The 19,321-nt window shown below is 38.3% G+C and overlaps 1 protein-coding gene across 1 annotated transcript in view; it reads left to right on the top strand.

Moving 5' to 3' along the window:
- EPB41L4A (erythrocyte membrane protein band 4.1 like 4A) overlaps positions 1–19,321 on the top strand; it is a 76,820-nt gene that overhangs the window by 35,435 nt on the left and 22,064 nt on the right. The window contains exons 6-9 of the mRNA XM_053474294.1: positions 206–326; positions 4,227–4,314; positions 5,513–5,601; positions 7,335–7,398. Coding sequence (XP_053330269.1) covers positions 206–326; positions 4,227–4,314; positions 5,513–5,601; positions 7,335–7,398 — 362 coding nt within the window. The remainder of the gene's footprint in view (positions 1–205; positions 327–4,226; positions 4,315–5,512; positions 5,602–7,334; positions 7,399–19,321) is intronic.

Here is a 19,321-nt window from a genome sequence, read left to right on the forward strand (position 1 = left end):
TTTCTTGAGCGGTTGTGGCAATATTTATTGTATCAACATAAAATTAGTTTTTATTAATAAAATAGCGAATTTAACAGGCAGAAGAAAAAAACGTAAATGTTGATGCATAATAATGTATACTGAAACTATAACCATGGCCGTATTATTCAGCTTTAAAAAAACTAGTCATTTAGATTGTTTTTTTTCTTAAACTTCTCTCAACCAGCTGAACTGGGTGACTATGATCCATTTAAGAATCTTCCGGGCTACGTATCAGAGTACAGATTTGTGCCTGACCAGAAGGAGGACCTAGAAGAGGCCATTGAGCGAATACACAAAACCTTAATGTAAGAGTTTTTTTTGTCTCTTTATGAATACCCCCCACCCCACAGCCTTCCTGTGCCCTGCAGATTATTTTGTGTGCAATATATTCCTTAATGCTGCTAAACCCATCACAGCTTTTTTTATGTAACAAAATGAATTTATTAAAAATACTAATAGATTTTTTTGTTTGTCCCCTCACGGACAAACTGAGTTGAGATCGGTGTAGTCTAATAAATTTCATCTTCTGAAGTTCTTGCCTTTTCTCCTCATCAAACCTCACAAAGGCTGTCTGAACCATCATCAGACAGAACTAAATGAGAAAGAATAATTATTTAGGCTTTGGTAAATTCATCAGTCCATTACCTTCAGGAACTCTTCTTGAGGAAAGCCAAGAAAGCTCAGAAGAAAACGTTGTTTTATTATTCTCCAGAGTGCAGGGGAATTTTCTGAAATATAGTTGGAGTGTCAATAAGTATTATTTACCCCCGTTCACAAAATATGAAGATGTGTATAGTTATTAATAGTTGGTGTGTGCACATTTTACTGTTTTCGGGGGCTGTTTTTGTTACTTCCCGGGACTGCTCTATACAGAGTGACACAAGTCTTCTGAAAAGCCACAAATACAGTATCCAATGTCTTGCTGCACTTTTTTTTTAAATTTTAAATGCCTGACGTGGCTTTGGGAGCTTGTTTTCATTGCAAATGAAGCTTGTTGTGCGCCAGGTATTTAATGAGGTCTCCAAGCTCACTTTATGGCGGCTGCTAAAGCAATTGTTTCTCAGCGGCAAAATCAAAAGGGGCAAAAATAACACGCATCATAGATATGTTCATTATTCTTTCATTCAACAGCAAGGGGAATGCATTTATTTATGTTTCCTAGACAAATGATTTTACGGCTTTATGTCTTTGTGGAATATTACCTATTTTCAACCACTTTGAGCTATGCCGCCTGGAAAATAAAGATAATATTATTACAAATAGCAACAACAGGAATTATAGTAGGTTCTTGGCTACGGAGTAGAAGCGAAAGAAGAATGGTGTCGTTCATCAAGGAGGTTTAAACCTTTGCTTTTCTATTTGGCCATAAGACCTATTATTAAACCCATTTTGCTGTTTGGAAATAGGACATTCACAACTAACCAATTTGGTGCGGCATTAACATTTTTTTTTCTTCTTTCTTCATAAAGAGTGAGTTTGCTATCTTTTTGTATTTCCACAACTTGCTGAATGTATTGAATGTTTTGTCAGCCTCTCTAAGCCCCTTTAAGCATGTTAACACATTAGCCGGACGTGATCGTGTGCTAGCCGGACGTGATCGTGTGCTAGCCGGACTGGTTGAGCATTGATGTGATTCTGATCACTACCATTGTTAGAGGTTTAAACAAGGAGTATTGGCTCATGGACACAACATCCATTACTGCCCTCAGCTATGTCCTCACCTCAGTTTCACCTCGAACTGCTTTCACCTTAGCTAGGAGCAGCTCATTGCCGTGAGTTCTTGACCCTTCTTTCTCTATCTCAGTACATGGTAGTATATTTTGTTAACTCTTTGCGTGCCTAAGCGTTCGGACAATGAATGAATCCCCTTGCTGGAGGCAACAGTACCATTTAGCATGTAGACGGAGAACAGTGCAGTTTTTGACCTTTGCTTCAGCATATAAACAGCATTCTTCTAATTCTCCACACCGGCCTCCCTACAAAAGCTGCTTTAACCAAGCAACAAAATCAGCAACCCAACAGGTGAGAGATAGCATATGGGGTGTAATAATCATGCAGATCCTGAGAACAACAAGTTAAGCTACCTTTCCCAATGGTATACATAATGGATGTGTTTTTATGTATATATTGCATATTTATTATTATTACTGATATTATTATCATTTCATTTCTTTATATATCACCATCACCATTGTAATCCATAAACACACAACATGGTTTTAGTCAGTATAGAGAACTGTAGTAAAGGGTATAATCTTATTATTACATCAACATACTGCATAATAACAATCCAAGGACAGGGATACCTTTACAATCTTTAATATATATTTAGCAAATGAATTGCTAAGCAGTGGAGTTTTTTTTAACTTCCACATTTGCTATATGAGTTTTGTTATATTTCCAAATATAGTGGACTTTATACTCGCGTTCACCTCGGCCCAGCAACTCATTTCCATTGAATTCTCTAATAAGCGCAGTGAGCAATGTGCTGCATTGGACTATTGTAATTGGAAATAGGTTTTGATCTCTCCCAAGGCCTTTACAGGAACACCTACTCCGAGGTACGTTTTCATTTCAGCCGTAATATCGGAATACAGATAGAAGAGGTTATTAAAAGCAATTCCGATTACTAGCCTGAGGAACAGTGAAGCTAGACACGGGGCAAGGCTTCATTTTCCATAAAATGCGTAGAAACTAATAAGTAATTCAAATAAAATGTATTTCATGCCGGTTACATTTCACATAATTTTACACACATTAAACATTATGTAGTTTTCCTGCAGGGCTTTTGTGTTTTCCCCCAAAGGTCTGGATATCTTATTGTAGGAATAATTGGCTGCTTTACAAATTCAGAAATTCACAAGTTGTAGCTCAAAAAGGAAAACTTTGTTTCTCATGCTGACTGTGTCCATCTTATTAATTCTCCTAGAAAGCAGATACTCGTAAATACTGTATGGGCTGTCAGATATGATCACGTTGCTATGGAATTCGTCACTTTAGTAAAATTATAAAGAAATCTATGGGACTCACCTAAATACCAATGGGTACTGGACCGTAAAAGTGACGTAATACAGTATGTTTAAACGTTTTTGCCAACACATTCCTGTTGAATTCTGCTATAAATAGATTTTTTTTTATTAATTAGCAGAAAAAAACATGGTCAAGGGCATACAATTGTCAGTTTGCATGTCTACCAGTTACCAGTATTGCAGCCATACTTATTGCAGTATAAAGAAAAATAAAGAATTTCCTTTTTACTTAAAAACTCTTTTTTTTTTCCACATCACACATCTCTCTTTAAGGCACTTGACTACCAGGACACACATTTTGTAGCAGTTTATGTAAGTTTGTGGGAATATACCACCTATCGTACGTGAATTTTTCTTTTCTACACATCAGAACCTTTCGTATCTTGGCATTAAAGGAAATCTGTCATTCTTCAAATCCTACATATTACTGATCTGTACACTAAATAAACGGATGTGGTGGTATTAACATAATGAAATAAGCAATATTTGTACATAAAACCCACTTATGTGTAAACCTCAAAAAATAAATGACCATATATAAGTATTCCTACTTGTTTGGTTATCTCCCCTTGTTGATAAGTTGCTGATTGTTGTTGGTTGGTTCAGACAGCCTTTGAAGTGACAGCTTCCCATTAAGAGATGTGACAAATTTACATTTCTAAATATTTAGTTATTACTGAAGATTTTATTTAGAATTTTTAACATAGGTATCTTTTATGGACATTTGTTTCATATTTTGCAAGCTGCCTATGTGAAGGGATAGCTGTAGACTTATTGTTATACTTAAGGCATCTTGGGCAATGAATTGTAGGATGTTTGTGTGGTTTGCTATTTTGTGGGCACAAGACATGGGCACAAGACATAACATTTTTGTTCATACGATTTTTTTCTTCAAAACTAAGGCTTTTCTACAATATGGAGAAAACTAGGTAAAATAGTTCGACAAGTCTTTTGTTTATTGATAAGGTTGACTGAACAGTGAATAACTGTATGATGTTCCCAATGGTAAAAAATATACGACTATTTTGCCTTATATTATATGATTTCTTACAATTATATATATAATATATCACAATAATGTTATAATATCATATATCACAATATTCATCGCTAAACAGCAGATGTTTTATTATCCTTGCTAAATTTTAAAGGACGTATATGTTTTCCTTCTTCCAGGGGACAGGTTCCTGCTGTATCAGAGTTAAATTATTTGGGAGTTGCCAAATGCCTTGAAATGTATGGAGTTGATCTTCATCCAGTTTATGTAAGTCCATCAAATAATAAATACTGAACAGAAATGCAAAATGGAATATAAGGTGACAGACGACAACAGATGCACAAGAGATTTCTTTCATAAGAAGCGCCATTTATACAGTTTTTTTTCCATAAAAGGTTTAATAAGCCTTAAAATTGCAAATTGAGTAACCCCTGTCTTGTGAATAATGAATATTTTCCCTTCCTGCGAGTTTGTTGAATTCATGCATGTCAGCCACTTATGTTTATCTGTCTGAATGATAATGACACCATAATTACCAAGCAGAGCTTTGTCAAGAGAAAAACAACCAAGAAATAAATAGAATGCTTTCTCCTCCATGTAACTGATAATTTAGAAAAATGTATATAAATAGTATATCAGTATTCCTAATGCTTTTATTACCCAGAAATGCCCACATGGGGCTGGCACTACCATAGAGGTAAACTAAGTGGCTGCCTATAGAGCAGGACTGGTACAGGGCACCGACTTAAAGTCCGTTCCTAAGTTAGATAATAAATGCATGCATGGGAAGCTGTCAGAAACATATACTATATGGACAAAAGTATTTGGACACCTGGTCATTTCATCAACACAGACATTTATGACATCACATTCTAAACACATAGACACTAATATGTAGTTGGTCACCCCTTTGCAGCTATATGTAATGAAACAGGTGAGGAGGATCCCAGGTACAGAGGGAGAGAAGAAGGTTCACCCTCCAACTACCTTTCCCCAAGGGTTGAGCCCCTAGGTGCTGGTAGCCATGGGACTAGTGGAGGCTCCAATTATATAACAGTAGGCAAGCAGGAGTAGTCAATAACAAGCTGAGGTCGGTCCAGACAGAGATCAGAGAATGGTCGATAAGCAGGCAAGGTCCTGCAATGTCTTGTGAGCATTTGTGAGGTCAGGGACTGATGTTGGACAAGAAGTCCTGGCTCTCAATCTCAATTCCAGTTCATCCAAAGTTGTTTGATGGGGTTGAAGTCAGGGATCTGTGTGGGCCAGTCAAGTTCCTCCACACCAAACTCCTCAAACCATGTCTTTATGGACCTTACTTTGTGCGCTGGGGCACAATCATGCTGGAATAGAAAAGGGCCTCCCCCAAACTGTTCCCACACAGTTGGAAGCATAGCATCGTCTTAAATGTCTTGATATGTCTTTTGTCTTGGTATTTATTAATACATGTATCAACCTTTTTTTTCAGGGCGAAAATAATTCTGAATACTTTTTAGGGCTTACCCCTGTGGGTCTGGTTGTATACAAGAATAAAAAGCAAGTGGGGAAATATTTTTGGTAAGTATTTTTGAGGGTTGTGAGAAACTGTTCTGCATGAATGAGATATTAAAATGAATGAAATGGTAATTCTAACCTTACTCACTGGAGCATTATGCCGTGACTCATAACTTTCAGCTTGAGCCATTCTAAATTCTATTTCCCATTTAGAATGATGCCTATGTAAACTTTCGCCTTAATAATTAACCTTGTAGAATGCACACAATGCGTGTCTTTTGTGTGTAAGTGTCTGCGGGCTAATATACAACTGATATCCCTTGCAACAAAATGTCAACACTGTTTGGTTATGATTTAGCGGTTAGTTTTTTCTCCTTTTTAACTTGCGTATAAGATGTGGAGAAAGCAATGAACGTATTTGTACAAGGAGATACCAGGATTTCACCATCCGTATGTAATGCGTTGTAGGCTGTTTCAACAATTTATAAACACAAAGTGATTTTATCTTTCAAGAATTCTCCTGGGCAGCCAAAAATGCAATTAAATAAGTAGCATTACTGCATGTGACTTCTGAAAGTGATACAGAGCTTTAGAATGCAAACAGTTTTCTGAAGCAAAGCATGGATTACTTTTTATTATATATATATATATATATATATATATATATCATGCCATTGTCAAAGGAGGGATTGTTATAGAATGTTGGATTTAGAACACCAAACCAAACTGCAATACTCCTTCATGAAATTGGAAGAAAAAGGTACATTCAGCTAGTTAATAATTACATTATACTCAATTCAGGTTCATACTTACCGGCAAAGGTGTTTAGTGACATTATTATATGGACACATTTATTTACACTTACAATGCGAGGGTACTGTAGTAGAATTGTATCTAAAAGAAACATTCTATTTTAAATATACCGCACGAGATAAACGTCTAAGTTATTAAAACACCATTCAAATTAAACATTTTAATTAATTTTGCAATTCCTTAGGATTTTGAAAATGAAACTTCCCACTATTTAGGTCACCACCTGTCCCTGTTCCTGCATTGAGCAGCTTCATTTTGACCTTAATTGATAGGATCTTAACTAGATCCCGCATCTTAAAATTTGTAGTAGTTTTTGCCCGATTTCACAGCTAATTAGTCAAGGCTATTTGTAAAATGTAATTTCATTTTATGCTTTGTCTTAATAAATTACTTGCTAGATTTTACCTTAAAGTAGATAGCATTTTTAGCCCAATGATATAGGGTCTGCTTTAATTTTTTTCACAAGGTTGAATCGAAGTGGAAAGAATTGGTGTACTATCACTTTATATATGAAGCTCACTCAACTCAAGGGAATCTCACTCACTTATATGGACATATAAAAAAAATGTTCTGGTCAAAATAATTTTTTTTCCTCGAAGGACAAGTATACTGTATATTGCACTGTGTGTGCGTGTGCGTGTGCGTGTGTGTGCATGTGTGAGGCCGGATTCCCAGACTTTAGATAAATCAAATTAAATGTTCATTGTTCAGATATCCCAATAGGTTATTTGTAGAGGAAATCTTATTTATAGAGACGCGATATGTTATTTATATTAAAAAAAAACATCAATAAAACTGTCATAGGTGATAGCATGCAAATAATATACACATTCACCTTGCTGCTGGTCATTGCTATGGGAGAATACGCAGGCACATGGGATTTCTTCCTCCTCAGCGCTATGTGCTTACAAACACGCAACAAGTGGTTATTTTTTCTTGTCTTCTTTCGTGTTATTAATATTTATTATTATTATTATTTCCAGGCCTAGGATAACAAAGATACATTTCAAAGAGACACAGTTTGAACTGCGAGTCATTGGAAAAGATGTAAGTGATTCATAATGTTTCCGAATTGTCGTGTGTATAGATATATGTATGTATATATATATAACTTTGGTTGTGTCAGAATCAAATATGTGGGAAAAAATAAATGATGCCTCGTGTTTACATTCTGCACACAATGTATGCAGCTGTTGTCACTTTATACTTACATAGTTCACATTATTTACATTAAATGACATCTTATTTATTGAGCACCAGTAGATTCCGTAGTGCTAATACAATAGAGGGAAAAAATACCAATGACATTGCATTTGACAACATACAACATTGACAATAACAATAATAACTATTCAGACATGTTGGTACAGAAGGCATAGAGGTTCTGCTCTTGTGAGCTTACAATCATACTTTCTTAATTTCTTTTAGTTATATTCATCCAGAGCAGGTGCTATGCATCCCAGCTGTATAACATTTAGCCCCCCAAAGTTTTGTTGATAACAGGTGTCGACGTTTGATGGCCAAATGTTAAATCATCAGGATTTACATGTGATAAAAAATGGTCTGGATACATTTAAAAAAATACAATCTCACTAACAACACTTGTGTGACCCGTAATAAACTGTTGTTGGGGTTTTGGAGAAGATGAGTACTAGCTGGTCCATTTACTCTGCCTACTAAACAAACTTTGTCTCGCCTGTGTTCTGTCAGTAGGTAACAAGTTAATCTCTGGTAGAGCTCGAGTACTGTTGGGGATCATGTACTTTTTGTTGATGAAATGTGGTCTGGGAGGGCATTGTTTTATTCCCCTCCTGTGCAATGTGGAGTTATGGGGGCTATGGATAGTACCACTAGGGAAGCACAGAAAGAATGCTTACTTCAAGATTAAGAAGCAGTCAAAAGCAGTGTTCTGTACAGTCCTTTCCTGACACACAGCAACTGTGTTTAATTCATAAGGAAAAATGTTTACAATTTGAATTATTGCCATTTGCTTTTTCTTTACTATTATAGAATTAGCATATGTCATGAATAGTACCGGCACTTACACCATCATTACGTTTATCTGTCTACAGACTGCTTGTTTTATTGTAATCATGTTAGAGGTTTCACATAGTGACAGCAGCGTTTAGTTTCATGTTATGCAATATCTCTTCTCTTGGTTTTTAAATATTTGCTCAGAAAAAGCAGCAGATAAAGAAGCTATAACACTTTTCTGCATATTAACGTACTCACGGACGAGTCTTTCTGCATTTTTTAGCATGACATGACTCCCCGTGCAGAATGCACCATATTTTATGCTAAGCACATTTACTACGTTCCAAACACAGCTATATAAACAAATTCCCTCTTATAATTTTCTTGTCCATTATATATTCGCTTTAGATAATACTTCAGGCTCGGGTTTGGTTCTATCTACAGAGTATTGATAGGATAAATGGATTGACTTTGCAGGCGGATAATCCTTCGTCCCCCACGCCTACGTTTTTCATGCACTTATATTAAGTTGCCATTGATCTGGCTCTGTGTGAAGAATAAAACAGACTGACCTTTACCCACCATTTAGTTAACCTTTTCTAACTGATCCATGGTGCTGTCATGGCTTTAGAATGGCTCAGTTGGTAGATGTACCTCTGTTTTGATCATATGAACAAGAGGATTCTGTAGGTAGCTCCTCGTTGAGTGGATGTGCTGACATGAACAAGTCGGTCCTAGGTAGGGAGCAATATAGGGAAGTCTCTTTACTATGTCTTCTCCCTCCATTAGCTTCCACCAAGCAACAAAGATAAATTAAAGGTGCTGTTCTACCTACTCTGCTTAATCTTTGTAACTACGTTTACGTATTGTGTACTACACTCTAACTCCCACTAGATTGTAAGCTTGTTAGAGCAGAACAAAGTCAAATTGTTTTGTTATATACTACTTGTTATGTCCTGTCTACCCATTGTACAGTGCGACGGAATATGATGGCGCTATATAAAACAATAAATAATAATAATAAGTGCACCAGTAGAAATATAATTTTCAGTGCTCCTGGCTGTCCAACCTTCTCCCATTTTAAGTACCGTATTTGCTCGATTATAAGACGAGGTTTTTTTCAGAGCAAATGCTCTGAAAAATACCCCTCGTCTTATAATCGGGGTCGTCTTCTAATCAGACCTCAAATAGAGGTCTGATTAGGAGACTAAGATCCAGATCCCCCGCACCGCTGCAGGGGACCTGGATCCTCCTGTCGTCGCCCCCACCCCACCCCACCCTGTCATGATTAACTCATATAACGTAGTGGATGCATGGAAGGGTAACCCAGCAGAGGTGGTTAGTTTCTTTGTTTAAGCATTCAATGAGTTAATCTGAGGTTGATTTAATGTGTTTCTTTGTGAATGCCCTCTGTATCTGTTCTGGCTAGAGGTGTCATCTTCCCAAAGGACCCCTGTGGTGATTCATGGCCTAACTGATAAGGATCCTGAGTTATAGGAATTCCATTCCTATCTTAAGTGGGGGGTTTCCATCACCTTTACCCCACCATAACTTATTGGCACATCAAAGATGGGACCCGATTCTTGGGGAAGGTGTCATATAATCGGTCATGTGATCAGAGGGGGTTTTCTTGAAACAAAGTGTGATTTAGGGACAATGCAGCGACCGAAAAGCAGAACTCCATGATATACTCTGATCGGAACAACATCGTAAGAACCATCTGGACTTAAGGAGTTCCCACAGGCCTACTTATTGGAGAAACTCGTGAGTGAGGGTCCTGTGTTTAAGTCCCTTTTGTTTTTAAGAACTGTTTGCTGTTTTATTTTTATTTTGTATGTCTTGTTTTTTGTAATTCTGGCACTGTGTAATCTTTGTCTTTTTGTTATTAAAATATTCAAAATCTAAGCCTGTCTTTGGGCTCTAGTATCGATATCCACAAACCCGAAGAGAGGAGAACACGTTACCATATTGTTATTGAGTTCTACAGGATATATATATATGTTGTTTGCCCGGGGTGGGTTGATATATATATAGAGATAAAGGTTCTAATTCGGATTTCTCACGAATCCGGTATCAAAATCGTGAGTGGTGGCAGACTACCTGGGGGGATACAGGCAGGATTTGGGGGTTAATTTGGTATAGCTTATGCCTTGTTAAGGGGTGAAGTTAGTAAATCCAGAGGCCTGGTGCTATTAACCCCTTCATGCCCACGCCCTCCACACAGTCACGGCTTGGCAAGTAGTCCTGACCGTGACACACCCCACACACACACTTACCGGTGCTTCCGGAGGTGAAGTTGGCAGCGGGGGTTTGTATGCGTCCGTCGCAAATACCTTCCCCGACTGTCAGAGATCAGAGTTCCAGAGTTCCTGATCTCTGACAGCCGGGGAAGGTATTTGCGACGGACGCATAGAAACCCCCGCTGCCAACTCCACCTCCTTCCGGCTGCCGCGGAATGAGACGTCAACCCGCTGCCCCGGCAATACAGCAGGAAATTGGAAGCACCGGTAAGTAAGTGTGTGTGTGTGTGTGTGTGTGTGTAGGGCATTTCTGGAATGCCTTACACCCCTATATGCCACTCTGGCACTTAGGGGGTTAAAAGGCATATTATGGGGCAGAGTGGCATATAGGGAGGTATAAGGCATTTCAGGAGGCAGAGTGGCGTTAAGGGGGCATTTAATAGTGCACTCTGCCTCCTGAAATGCCTTATACCTCCCTATATGCCACTCTGCCCCATAATATGCCTTTTAACCCCCTAAATGCCAGAGTGGCATATAGGGGTATAAGGCATTTTTGGAGGCAGAGTGCTCTATATAATGCCTTTTAACTCCCTTAATGCCACTCTGCCTCCTGGAATGCCTTATACCTCCCTATATGCCACTCTGCCCCATAATATGCATTTTAACCCCCTAAATGCCAGAATGGGATATAGGGGTATAAGGCATTTCTGGAGGCAGAGTGGCACATAGGGGGTCAAAAGGCATACCATGGGGCACAGTGGCATATAGAGGGTTAAAAGGCATATCATGGGCCACAGTGCCATATTGGTGTGGCAAGCCTGGGGGCAGATGTGCGTAACTGGGGGACAGATTGGAAAATACAAGAAATAAAAACAAAAAAAAAATATTTTTCTCAATCATAGCTTTTATTAAAAAAAATAGTTTACATGAATTAACATTTACTGGTAAAACTTTTTTCCTTTAGGGTCGTCTTATATTCAGGCTTTTTCTTTTTTTCCTAAGTTAATATTCAGATTTTGGGGGGTCGTCTTATAATCAGGGTCGTCTTATAATCGAGCAAATACGGTATATCGAAATATTGAACAGTAAAGTATTGCACACAGATAGGTCCTAAGTGTGAATAACTGGAGATAGAGTGTATGGTATTGAAACCTGTTGTGGTAAACAAAAGAAAACAAATACCCCATCTCCCCAAACGGAAAACTGAATCTGAAATATAACCTCTCACAATGCGTTTTGTACCTCAAGTGCATAGGAAGGGCTTCCCCATCTATCAGACAGTAGAGCGGGCGTCTCGTTACATATAGCTACATGGACTGGATTTACTAGCCTCGAGAGTAGTCTCTCCCCCAGCTGATTATTTTAGTGATGTATAGCCTTATACACCTTATACACTTATTAGTTGGTCGGGTATTTGGATATATTTTATTTCCTTTTTACTATCTCCCCATGCACCTAGTCAGATCAGGGTTTTAGATGTATATATTAAATGTGTGTATATACATGTATATTATATATATTGTGTGTGTGTGTATATATATATATATATATATATATATATATATATATATATATATGTATATGTATATATATAATATATATGTATGTGTATATATATATATATATATATATATCTATATATAGATATATATATATATATAGATATATATATCTATATATATATATATTAAAAACTTCAATTGCAATTTAGGAAGATAGGGTAGTAGTTTTTGTTCATTTTGGGAACAGGGTGTAACTGGCCTACTCCAAAAGTAATTTGATGTTTTAGGATGTTTTATAAGATCCCCTTCAACTTTAGGTTAATATTAGCCTTAGTTGGGATTTAAGCTTTTTCCGCATGAGAGTTATATTATCCTGATGCTTAGCTCCCTGTTATTACATTCAGATAAATATTACCTAGCGGCAGCATGCATTGGTAAATGTCCAGGAATAGATCTTGCTGAACAATGCGGCTTTTAATTCACTCCCAACCCCATAGAACAAGAATGTTAACGCTATCACTAATATTGTAAATGCTTCAACAACAAAAAAACCTTTACTGGAAAAGCCTTTACTGGTGAAATGAGCTTACTATCTAAATTAACAATTTGGGAAGCATACTATTAATTGAAATAAAAAAAAAAATAATGCTAAATAAAAAAATAAAAATATAAAATTGCACTCAGCAGAAGGGTCGCCTTCAAACACCCTCAAAATAAATATAGAAAAAAGCAATAAATAATTAAATGGATGTTTTTAGTTCTGTATTGCCGTGACGATAACATGTTTTTTTTTGGGGGTATCATTTTTTTTCTATTTTTTTCTCTGTATTTGGGATATTTTTATCTGTTAGTAAATTCCACCTTTTCACAGTTTGCTTTTTATTCTTTTTATCGTTTTTAACGTTTTATTATAGAACCTCTCAGCTTAACCATTTAAGTGCCAAAACATTGTTGTTTATTCAGTGCCAGGTGGTGAGTTTTTCTTGTGCGAAGGGCAGAGTTGATCTTGCATAAGGCATAGTTAAACCTTTGAAGAAATCTCACTAATGAAGCTATGTATTATGCAGGGCTGAGCCAACTCTTATTGGAGGAGGAACCCATTGGGATTGGCCAATATATTTTCACATCCCCTGGCGAAGGCGCAACATTTTTTTTAAAATTCAACTTTAATTCAAGTTTACTATTCACTTTTGGAATCCAGGCCAGAATAATACTAAAATTACTAAAATTTGACCAGAAGGATTAGCAAAATGGAAAAACAGAATTTAAAAACTGGGCTATGTGGGGAATGAACCGATTATGTTTTATTTCCTCTGTGATACAGCTTTAGATGTTTTTTATTATTATTATTTATTTTCCCCTCATATTTTCCCTTTAATTATATTGTGTGTCCAGTCCACGCCCAAGCCGTGCATCGCTGAAATATTTCTTGCAGTCGGTGACCTGAGTAAAAAGCTGTTTGTCTGGGGATTAAGTTGTGAAATTCCCAGCTTTGTAGAAAGAACACTGAACAGGCTGCCTGGCATAAACCGTGATCAGCAAATAGCAGGGCAAGAGTCAGGAATGTTAGAAAGAATTAGGGAGGGATGCTTGCTTGGCACAATGCCTCGCTCAGATAGACTCTTCTACTCTCCATTACTGACGTGCAGAATTCCCTGACATTAATTTGGCCAAATAAGGTAAAAGTGAATCCTTTGTTGCCCTCAAACTTGCCAGCATCACTGCTGAGCCGCCCTGGGCGTTAATCTAGAGGTCTCGGTCAAGCTGGAAATATCAGATTTGCTGGTGGAAGCAATGTCATATTTTGAAGGGCATTTAGGTGACCAGTGTCAGAAGGTCTCATCCGATTCCTCTCACCCGAAGGTTGTATCGTTCCAGGCAGTTTTAATATTTTGAATGTGATATTAATGTTATCACCATGCTCATAACATATATTGCTAATGTAGATTTAATATTAACAGGCTTATGAAGCGATATCACCATTAGAGGGTAAGCTTTTGGTAAATCAGTGCCAGGTGACATTGGAAACGGGTAATCATTTCTAGCCCCATTCTAGGCAGTTGGGCATTAACTTAAAAGTGCCTATTGTCAAATCAGATTATGTTACTAAATGGCTTCTTGTGCAACTTTGTTCATTATATTATGTCAACGCAGCATGGGGGACATGGCTCTTTGAGAAGCAATGTTTTGTTAACACGTGGCCCTAGAAAAGTTAGTGTTCCTATAGTAACTGTATATTTGAGAGCCGAAGAAAACAATAACCACTATTGCCCCTGCCTTCCATTCTTCCCCGGGTGAATTCTGCAACACAGGAATGCACTCTCACCAGAATGTCTATACATGATATTCTATTGTGCCATCCCATCTTATACATTTATTGTGGCAGAAATAAGATTTCCTTCTCGTTAATGTATTTTAATTTGTTTACGTCAATTAATATGTAACCGGGGAGTGGTTAATCTGGCTTTTTGCTGCTTTGCACAAACTATATTAGGCATGTAATATGTTAAAGGTAAACTCAGAGGAGTGTTACCGGCAGTTAAAACAACAGTGAAATATACAAGTGCTTCTGATACTGACTAAAGTAACGTTTGGCCAATAAAGACATAAAAGACTCATGGGTGTTGTAGCTTGGAAATATAAGGTCCCTGCTCCATCGTTCTCCCCCTATTTCCCAGTTCATAGTTTGAGGGCACGCTGGTTGGGCGTGCTATGGTGACTACAGGGTACGATATGTGGTATATTGTTATAATTCTTTTATATATAAATCTGATCTCATGTGACAACACCAACATGGCTCATGTTTACTGGTATCCATGTCACTGGTGCCTGTAACTGCTGTATGCTACAATGTTAATAAAACTATAAATAATAGTAAAAAAAATACATAAAAGACTCAAATGATGTGTCTGGATTGCAGAGATGCTACATTATGATAAACATGTAGCACATTTGTGTCTCTTCATTTTTTGACGGTGTCGATATGCTAGGGCTACCTAGCTTGTTTGAGTATTCATTAACATTTTATGTGTGGCACATTACAACAATCTATGTCCGCAGAGCCAACAATTAAATGACATAATAGATTTTCACATAAAGGTTGTTTTCCATATCTTCTCTCCTGTGGTGAGATCTCTCAAAAACACTGCACTGATTTTGGCCAGAAAATCCAGAAAAAACTGTTAATTTATCTGAAATGGTTGTTGCAGCTAGAGCCCCCATTTCCCTGTGATACAGTCCACAGCATTGCATACACAGAGCCCCCCCACTTGCTCAATCATGTCCCATTCACAGTACGGTCTGATGGATCCATTACTATATGGGTTGGTGGGAAAGTTATTGATGTTTTCTAAGTGCAATACTTGCCAGCTTGCCATTCAAAGGAAGTGGGTTGATGTAAAAAAGGTTTTCAACATATTGTTGGGTACAGCAATCTCCAGTAAAGAGTGAGGGCATAAGCCTTACACCTCCGACTGGAACCTTTTCTGACTATTGCTTGCATGCAGTGATAAAATGTAGGTGTCTCTGGGGGTAGGCATGCCTATGGGCTATTGCTTTACTGAGATTTGAACAATTAGCTTAGATCAAGCAAAAAAAAAACACAGCTATGTCAATATTCTCATTGTTAACCCATGCATGAACAGGCATTTTGGTGGAAGGGCGAGATGTCCTTGACATAATCAAAGTAACTAAGGCGTGACTTGACATTTGCTGCTTAAATACATCTGGATGGTCACTGCAAAGTTGTCCATTGTGGCTTGTTTGTGTTTCGTTTTGTCCTATGCCACTTAGTTGGGTATTTTATATCTGTGACATAGGGTATTAGACTATGATAATGGTTCATTATTTTTATAAACATATAGGTCATGGATACACAATAGCAACCCCATGGAATGTTACACACTGATTGTTTTTCTTATACTATACAATGCGCTCTTTGTGTTGAATGGTTGTCTGTCTGGAACTGCTTTTTGTGATTGCAATCTCTTATTGTGCAGGGGCCAATAAATCCATTCCCTTAATGAATGGCGCAGTGTAACTTTAACTATTGTATTTTTTTTTCTTACTGAGCTGCTATATAGGAAATATAAAAACGTCAAAAAATCATGTCTCAATATACTTGTTAACAGGTACAACATTAAAAAGTAATGCTGTTATAAAATGTTGTTCTCACCCTCAACTCTCATGGATAAAAAATAGCTGGAAGTAAAACATCTAAGAATGTGAAAATTCAGCTCAGTGTGATTTTACTTTTCACTGTTTACACGTTCACTTCTGAGACCTTAGTCTTGCTTATACATACTGCATATGTACATTAAATTATAAATATACATATATATTTATAGATAGATAGATAGTATATTGGTAGTATAGTAATGTGTGTTAACGTTATTGCCAAGTTTGTGCGGTTTTTTTACATTTTTAACTGGATTTTAACTGGATTGGATTAGAGGCAGCAACTAGTATTTGTAGACATGGTAATGGGCTACTTTTCAGTGACTGACTCAAAGAGTAGCTCTTACTAACTAAATGAACCTGAAGATGCTAGCTGAAACGATCCAGACCCATGGTTGGGAGGATCAGATCTCTACCTTATAACCCACTTAAACTATGGCCTAGGTGGCACAGCGTCTGTAGCATGTGGTACAAGCTTTACACAAATCAGAGAGGACAGGGGTGAGGAGGCAAAGGCTGTCCAAAAGGGCGCCATTCATTTTTACATTCATTTCCTAATATGCAGTCTTAAATCAGTTTGCTTTGAGTTCCTGTATAACACTTACTCCCAAATGAAGCTATAGGAATGGACATTACACTCCATGTAATGGAAAATTAGAGTAAGCCGAGGAGAGGTCAGAAACTGACCATGGTTAGAAATGCTCTTGGGCATGAATGTAATAATGGTTTAATATTTAACTTCTATGATCCTTTAAACAGTTACTGTCTGTTCAGAGGTGAGACAGACCCTCGCCTGCAAAACCAACGGAAAATTACCCTAATACAAATTTATTAAAAATAAAGCAGTCATTTTTATCTGAGAGGATGTTGGTTCTTTTAACCCCGGAAACTAAAGCAGATTAATATAATGGGTTGGTTTCTTGGTACAAATTGCATACTCGGTGTGATAGCTTTTGCCAGAATGTTCGAGCAAATATTTATTGAAATTTATAATGTGCTATTTATATATTACGTTTTTTACATTTGACTATTCAAACCCTCAATGAAAATTTTGAAAATCTTTGCCCCAAATTGTCATATGGACTTCCCTGAAAACTAGTTAATAACAACAGTTATTATATCAGATATAACCTAGTTTATATAAAACCAAATTCATGTTGGTGATAAAATTCCAGTTATTTTGTTTTGAATTATGTCGGAGAAATTCTTCCACCTTTGCAAACAGAAAGCTCTTCAGAGCCCGCCATTAAGTAAACGTCTCATTCAGTTGAGTGACTTTTCTTTTCAGCTTTTTGGTGACATTGACATTTTGAACTTGCAGCGTGGAACACTTACTTCTCTTGTCTCTTAAATCTAACAGTGTCCCCTCCTTTCTTGTCATAGAACATTTTATGGCAGGCACCGGGCCCTCTTCTAGGAAGCCACACTGATTACTAAACGATTCCAGTGTTCAGAACCGGCAAAGCAATTAAAGGCAGGAAACAACTCCAAAATTGATGTTTTCTTCTTTTAATGTACCTGCGCACAAATCATTACTTATTTCTAAGGCAAAAACAGTGCGGCTTTGTGAACGAACAAGACGGAGAAAGCCACATCACATGGACTAGTGGCGGAACTACCGTGGTCGCAGGGGTCGCAACTGCGACCGGGCCCTGGAGTTCTGCCAGTCAGGGGGGGCCCAAGCGGTTGCTGAAAACGACCGCTCGGCAACTCTTGGGCCCCCTGACTGACAGAAATCCAGGATGCCTCTGCTCGCCTCTGCTCCTCGCCGCTGCTGTCGCCGCCGCGCTGCCCAGAGTGCAGTGTTGGGAGCGTGAGGCGTTTGTCTCGGGTGCCGGCGCTTCATGCTTCACGCCGGCATATGACTTCATATGCCGGCGCTCAGCAGTGAAGCGCCGGCACCTGAGATAAACGCCTCACGCTCCCAACACAGGAGTTGACGGTAAGTGACCTACAAAGGGGGGGTTGGGAGGGAGAGGGTAGATAGTGAGAAGGTGGGGAGGGAGGGAGGGAGGGAGAGGGTAGATCTTGAGAAGGGAGGGAGGGAGGGAGGGAGAGGGTAGATCTTGAGAAGGGGGGGTAGGGAGGGAGAGGGTAGATCTTGAGAAGAGGGGTAGGGAGGGAGAGGGTAGATCTTGAGAAGGGGGGGTAGGGAGGGAGAGGGTAGATCGTGAGAAGGGGGGAGGGAGGGAGGGAGGGAGAGGGTAGATCTTGAGAAGGGGGGGTAGGGAGGGAGAGGGTAGATCTTGAGAAGGGGGGGTAGGGAGGGAGAGGGTAGATCTTGAGAAGGGGGGTAGGGAGGGAGATGGTAGATCTTGAGAAGGGGGGGTAGGGTGGGAGAGGGGAGATCGTGAGAAAGGGGGGAGGGAGAGGGGAGATAGTGAGAAAGGGATAGATGGGTTGGGGGGGCCCTTAACAGTTTCTCGCACCGGGGCCCTGAGGTTTCTAGTTACGCCCCTGACATGGACCTTTCCCAAACTAATATCGAGCTTACATGCTAGTAGGATTAATACTTTTTTCCTCTTGCATATGAGGTGAAAATGACATAAATAGGGGAAAATACATAGTAAACATATAGAAAAAAATAGCAGAATGTAATTATATAAAAAGATTTTCTTAAATTTTTACATTTTTTTTTAAATTAGCTTTTAGTTATTTCCCCTTCTTCTGTACCACACACACAGTGCAGATTTTCTTCTAGCCAGATCAGCCATCAAAACCAACCTACCAAAAGGGAACAAGTATTTCAGCTACCTTCGCTTCTGCCCATTTGATGAGCTGGGTTGAGCCAGTAGTGGAGCTCATGTGCATGCTGGGTCACCCTGCTATATGCATAGGGTTGGGTGACCAGATGTTCCCAATTTAAGGGGACAGTTCCCTTCTTCAGCAGCAGAAGGTTACCTGTGATTCCTTCACACAAATGTCTCCCAATATTTCCTTAGTATAAAAACAAATGTTTATGTGTATGCATATATAATATTCAATGGACTGCGTTTGTAATGCAGAATACTGAATTCAGAAGGAAAATACAAATCATCTCATATTTAAAATGAATTTATTTCTGCCAAATGAAGGCTT

The sequence above is a fragment of the Spea bombifrons genome, chromosome 1 (genome assembly GCF_027358695.1).
Source record: "Spea bombifrons isolate aSpeBom1 chromosome 1, aSpeBom1.2.pri, whole genome shotgun sequence".
In the NCBI taxonomy this organism is placed as follows: domain Eukaryota; kingdom Metazoa; phylum Chordata; class Amphibia; order Anura; family Pelobatidae; genus Spea; species Spea bombifrons.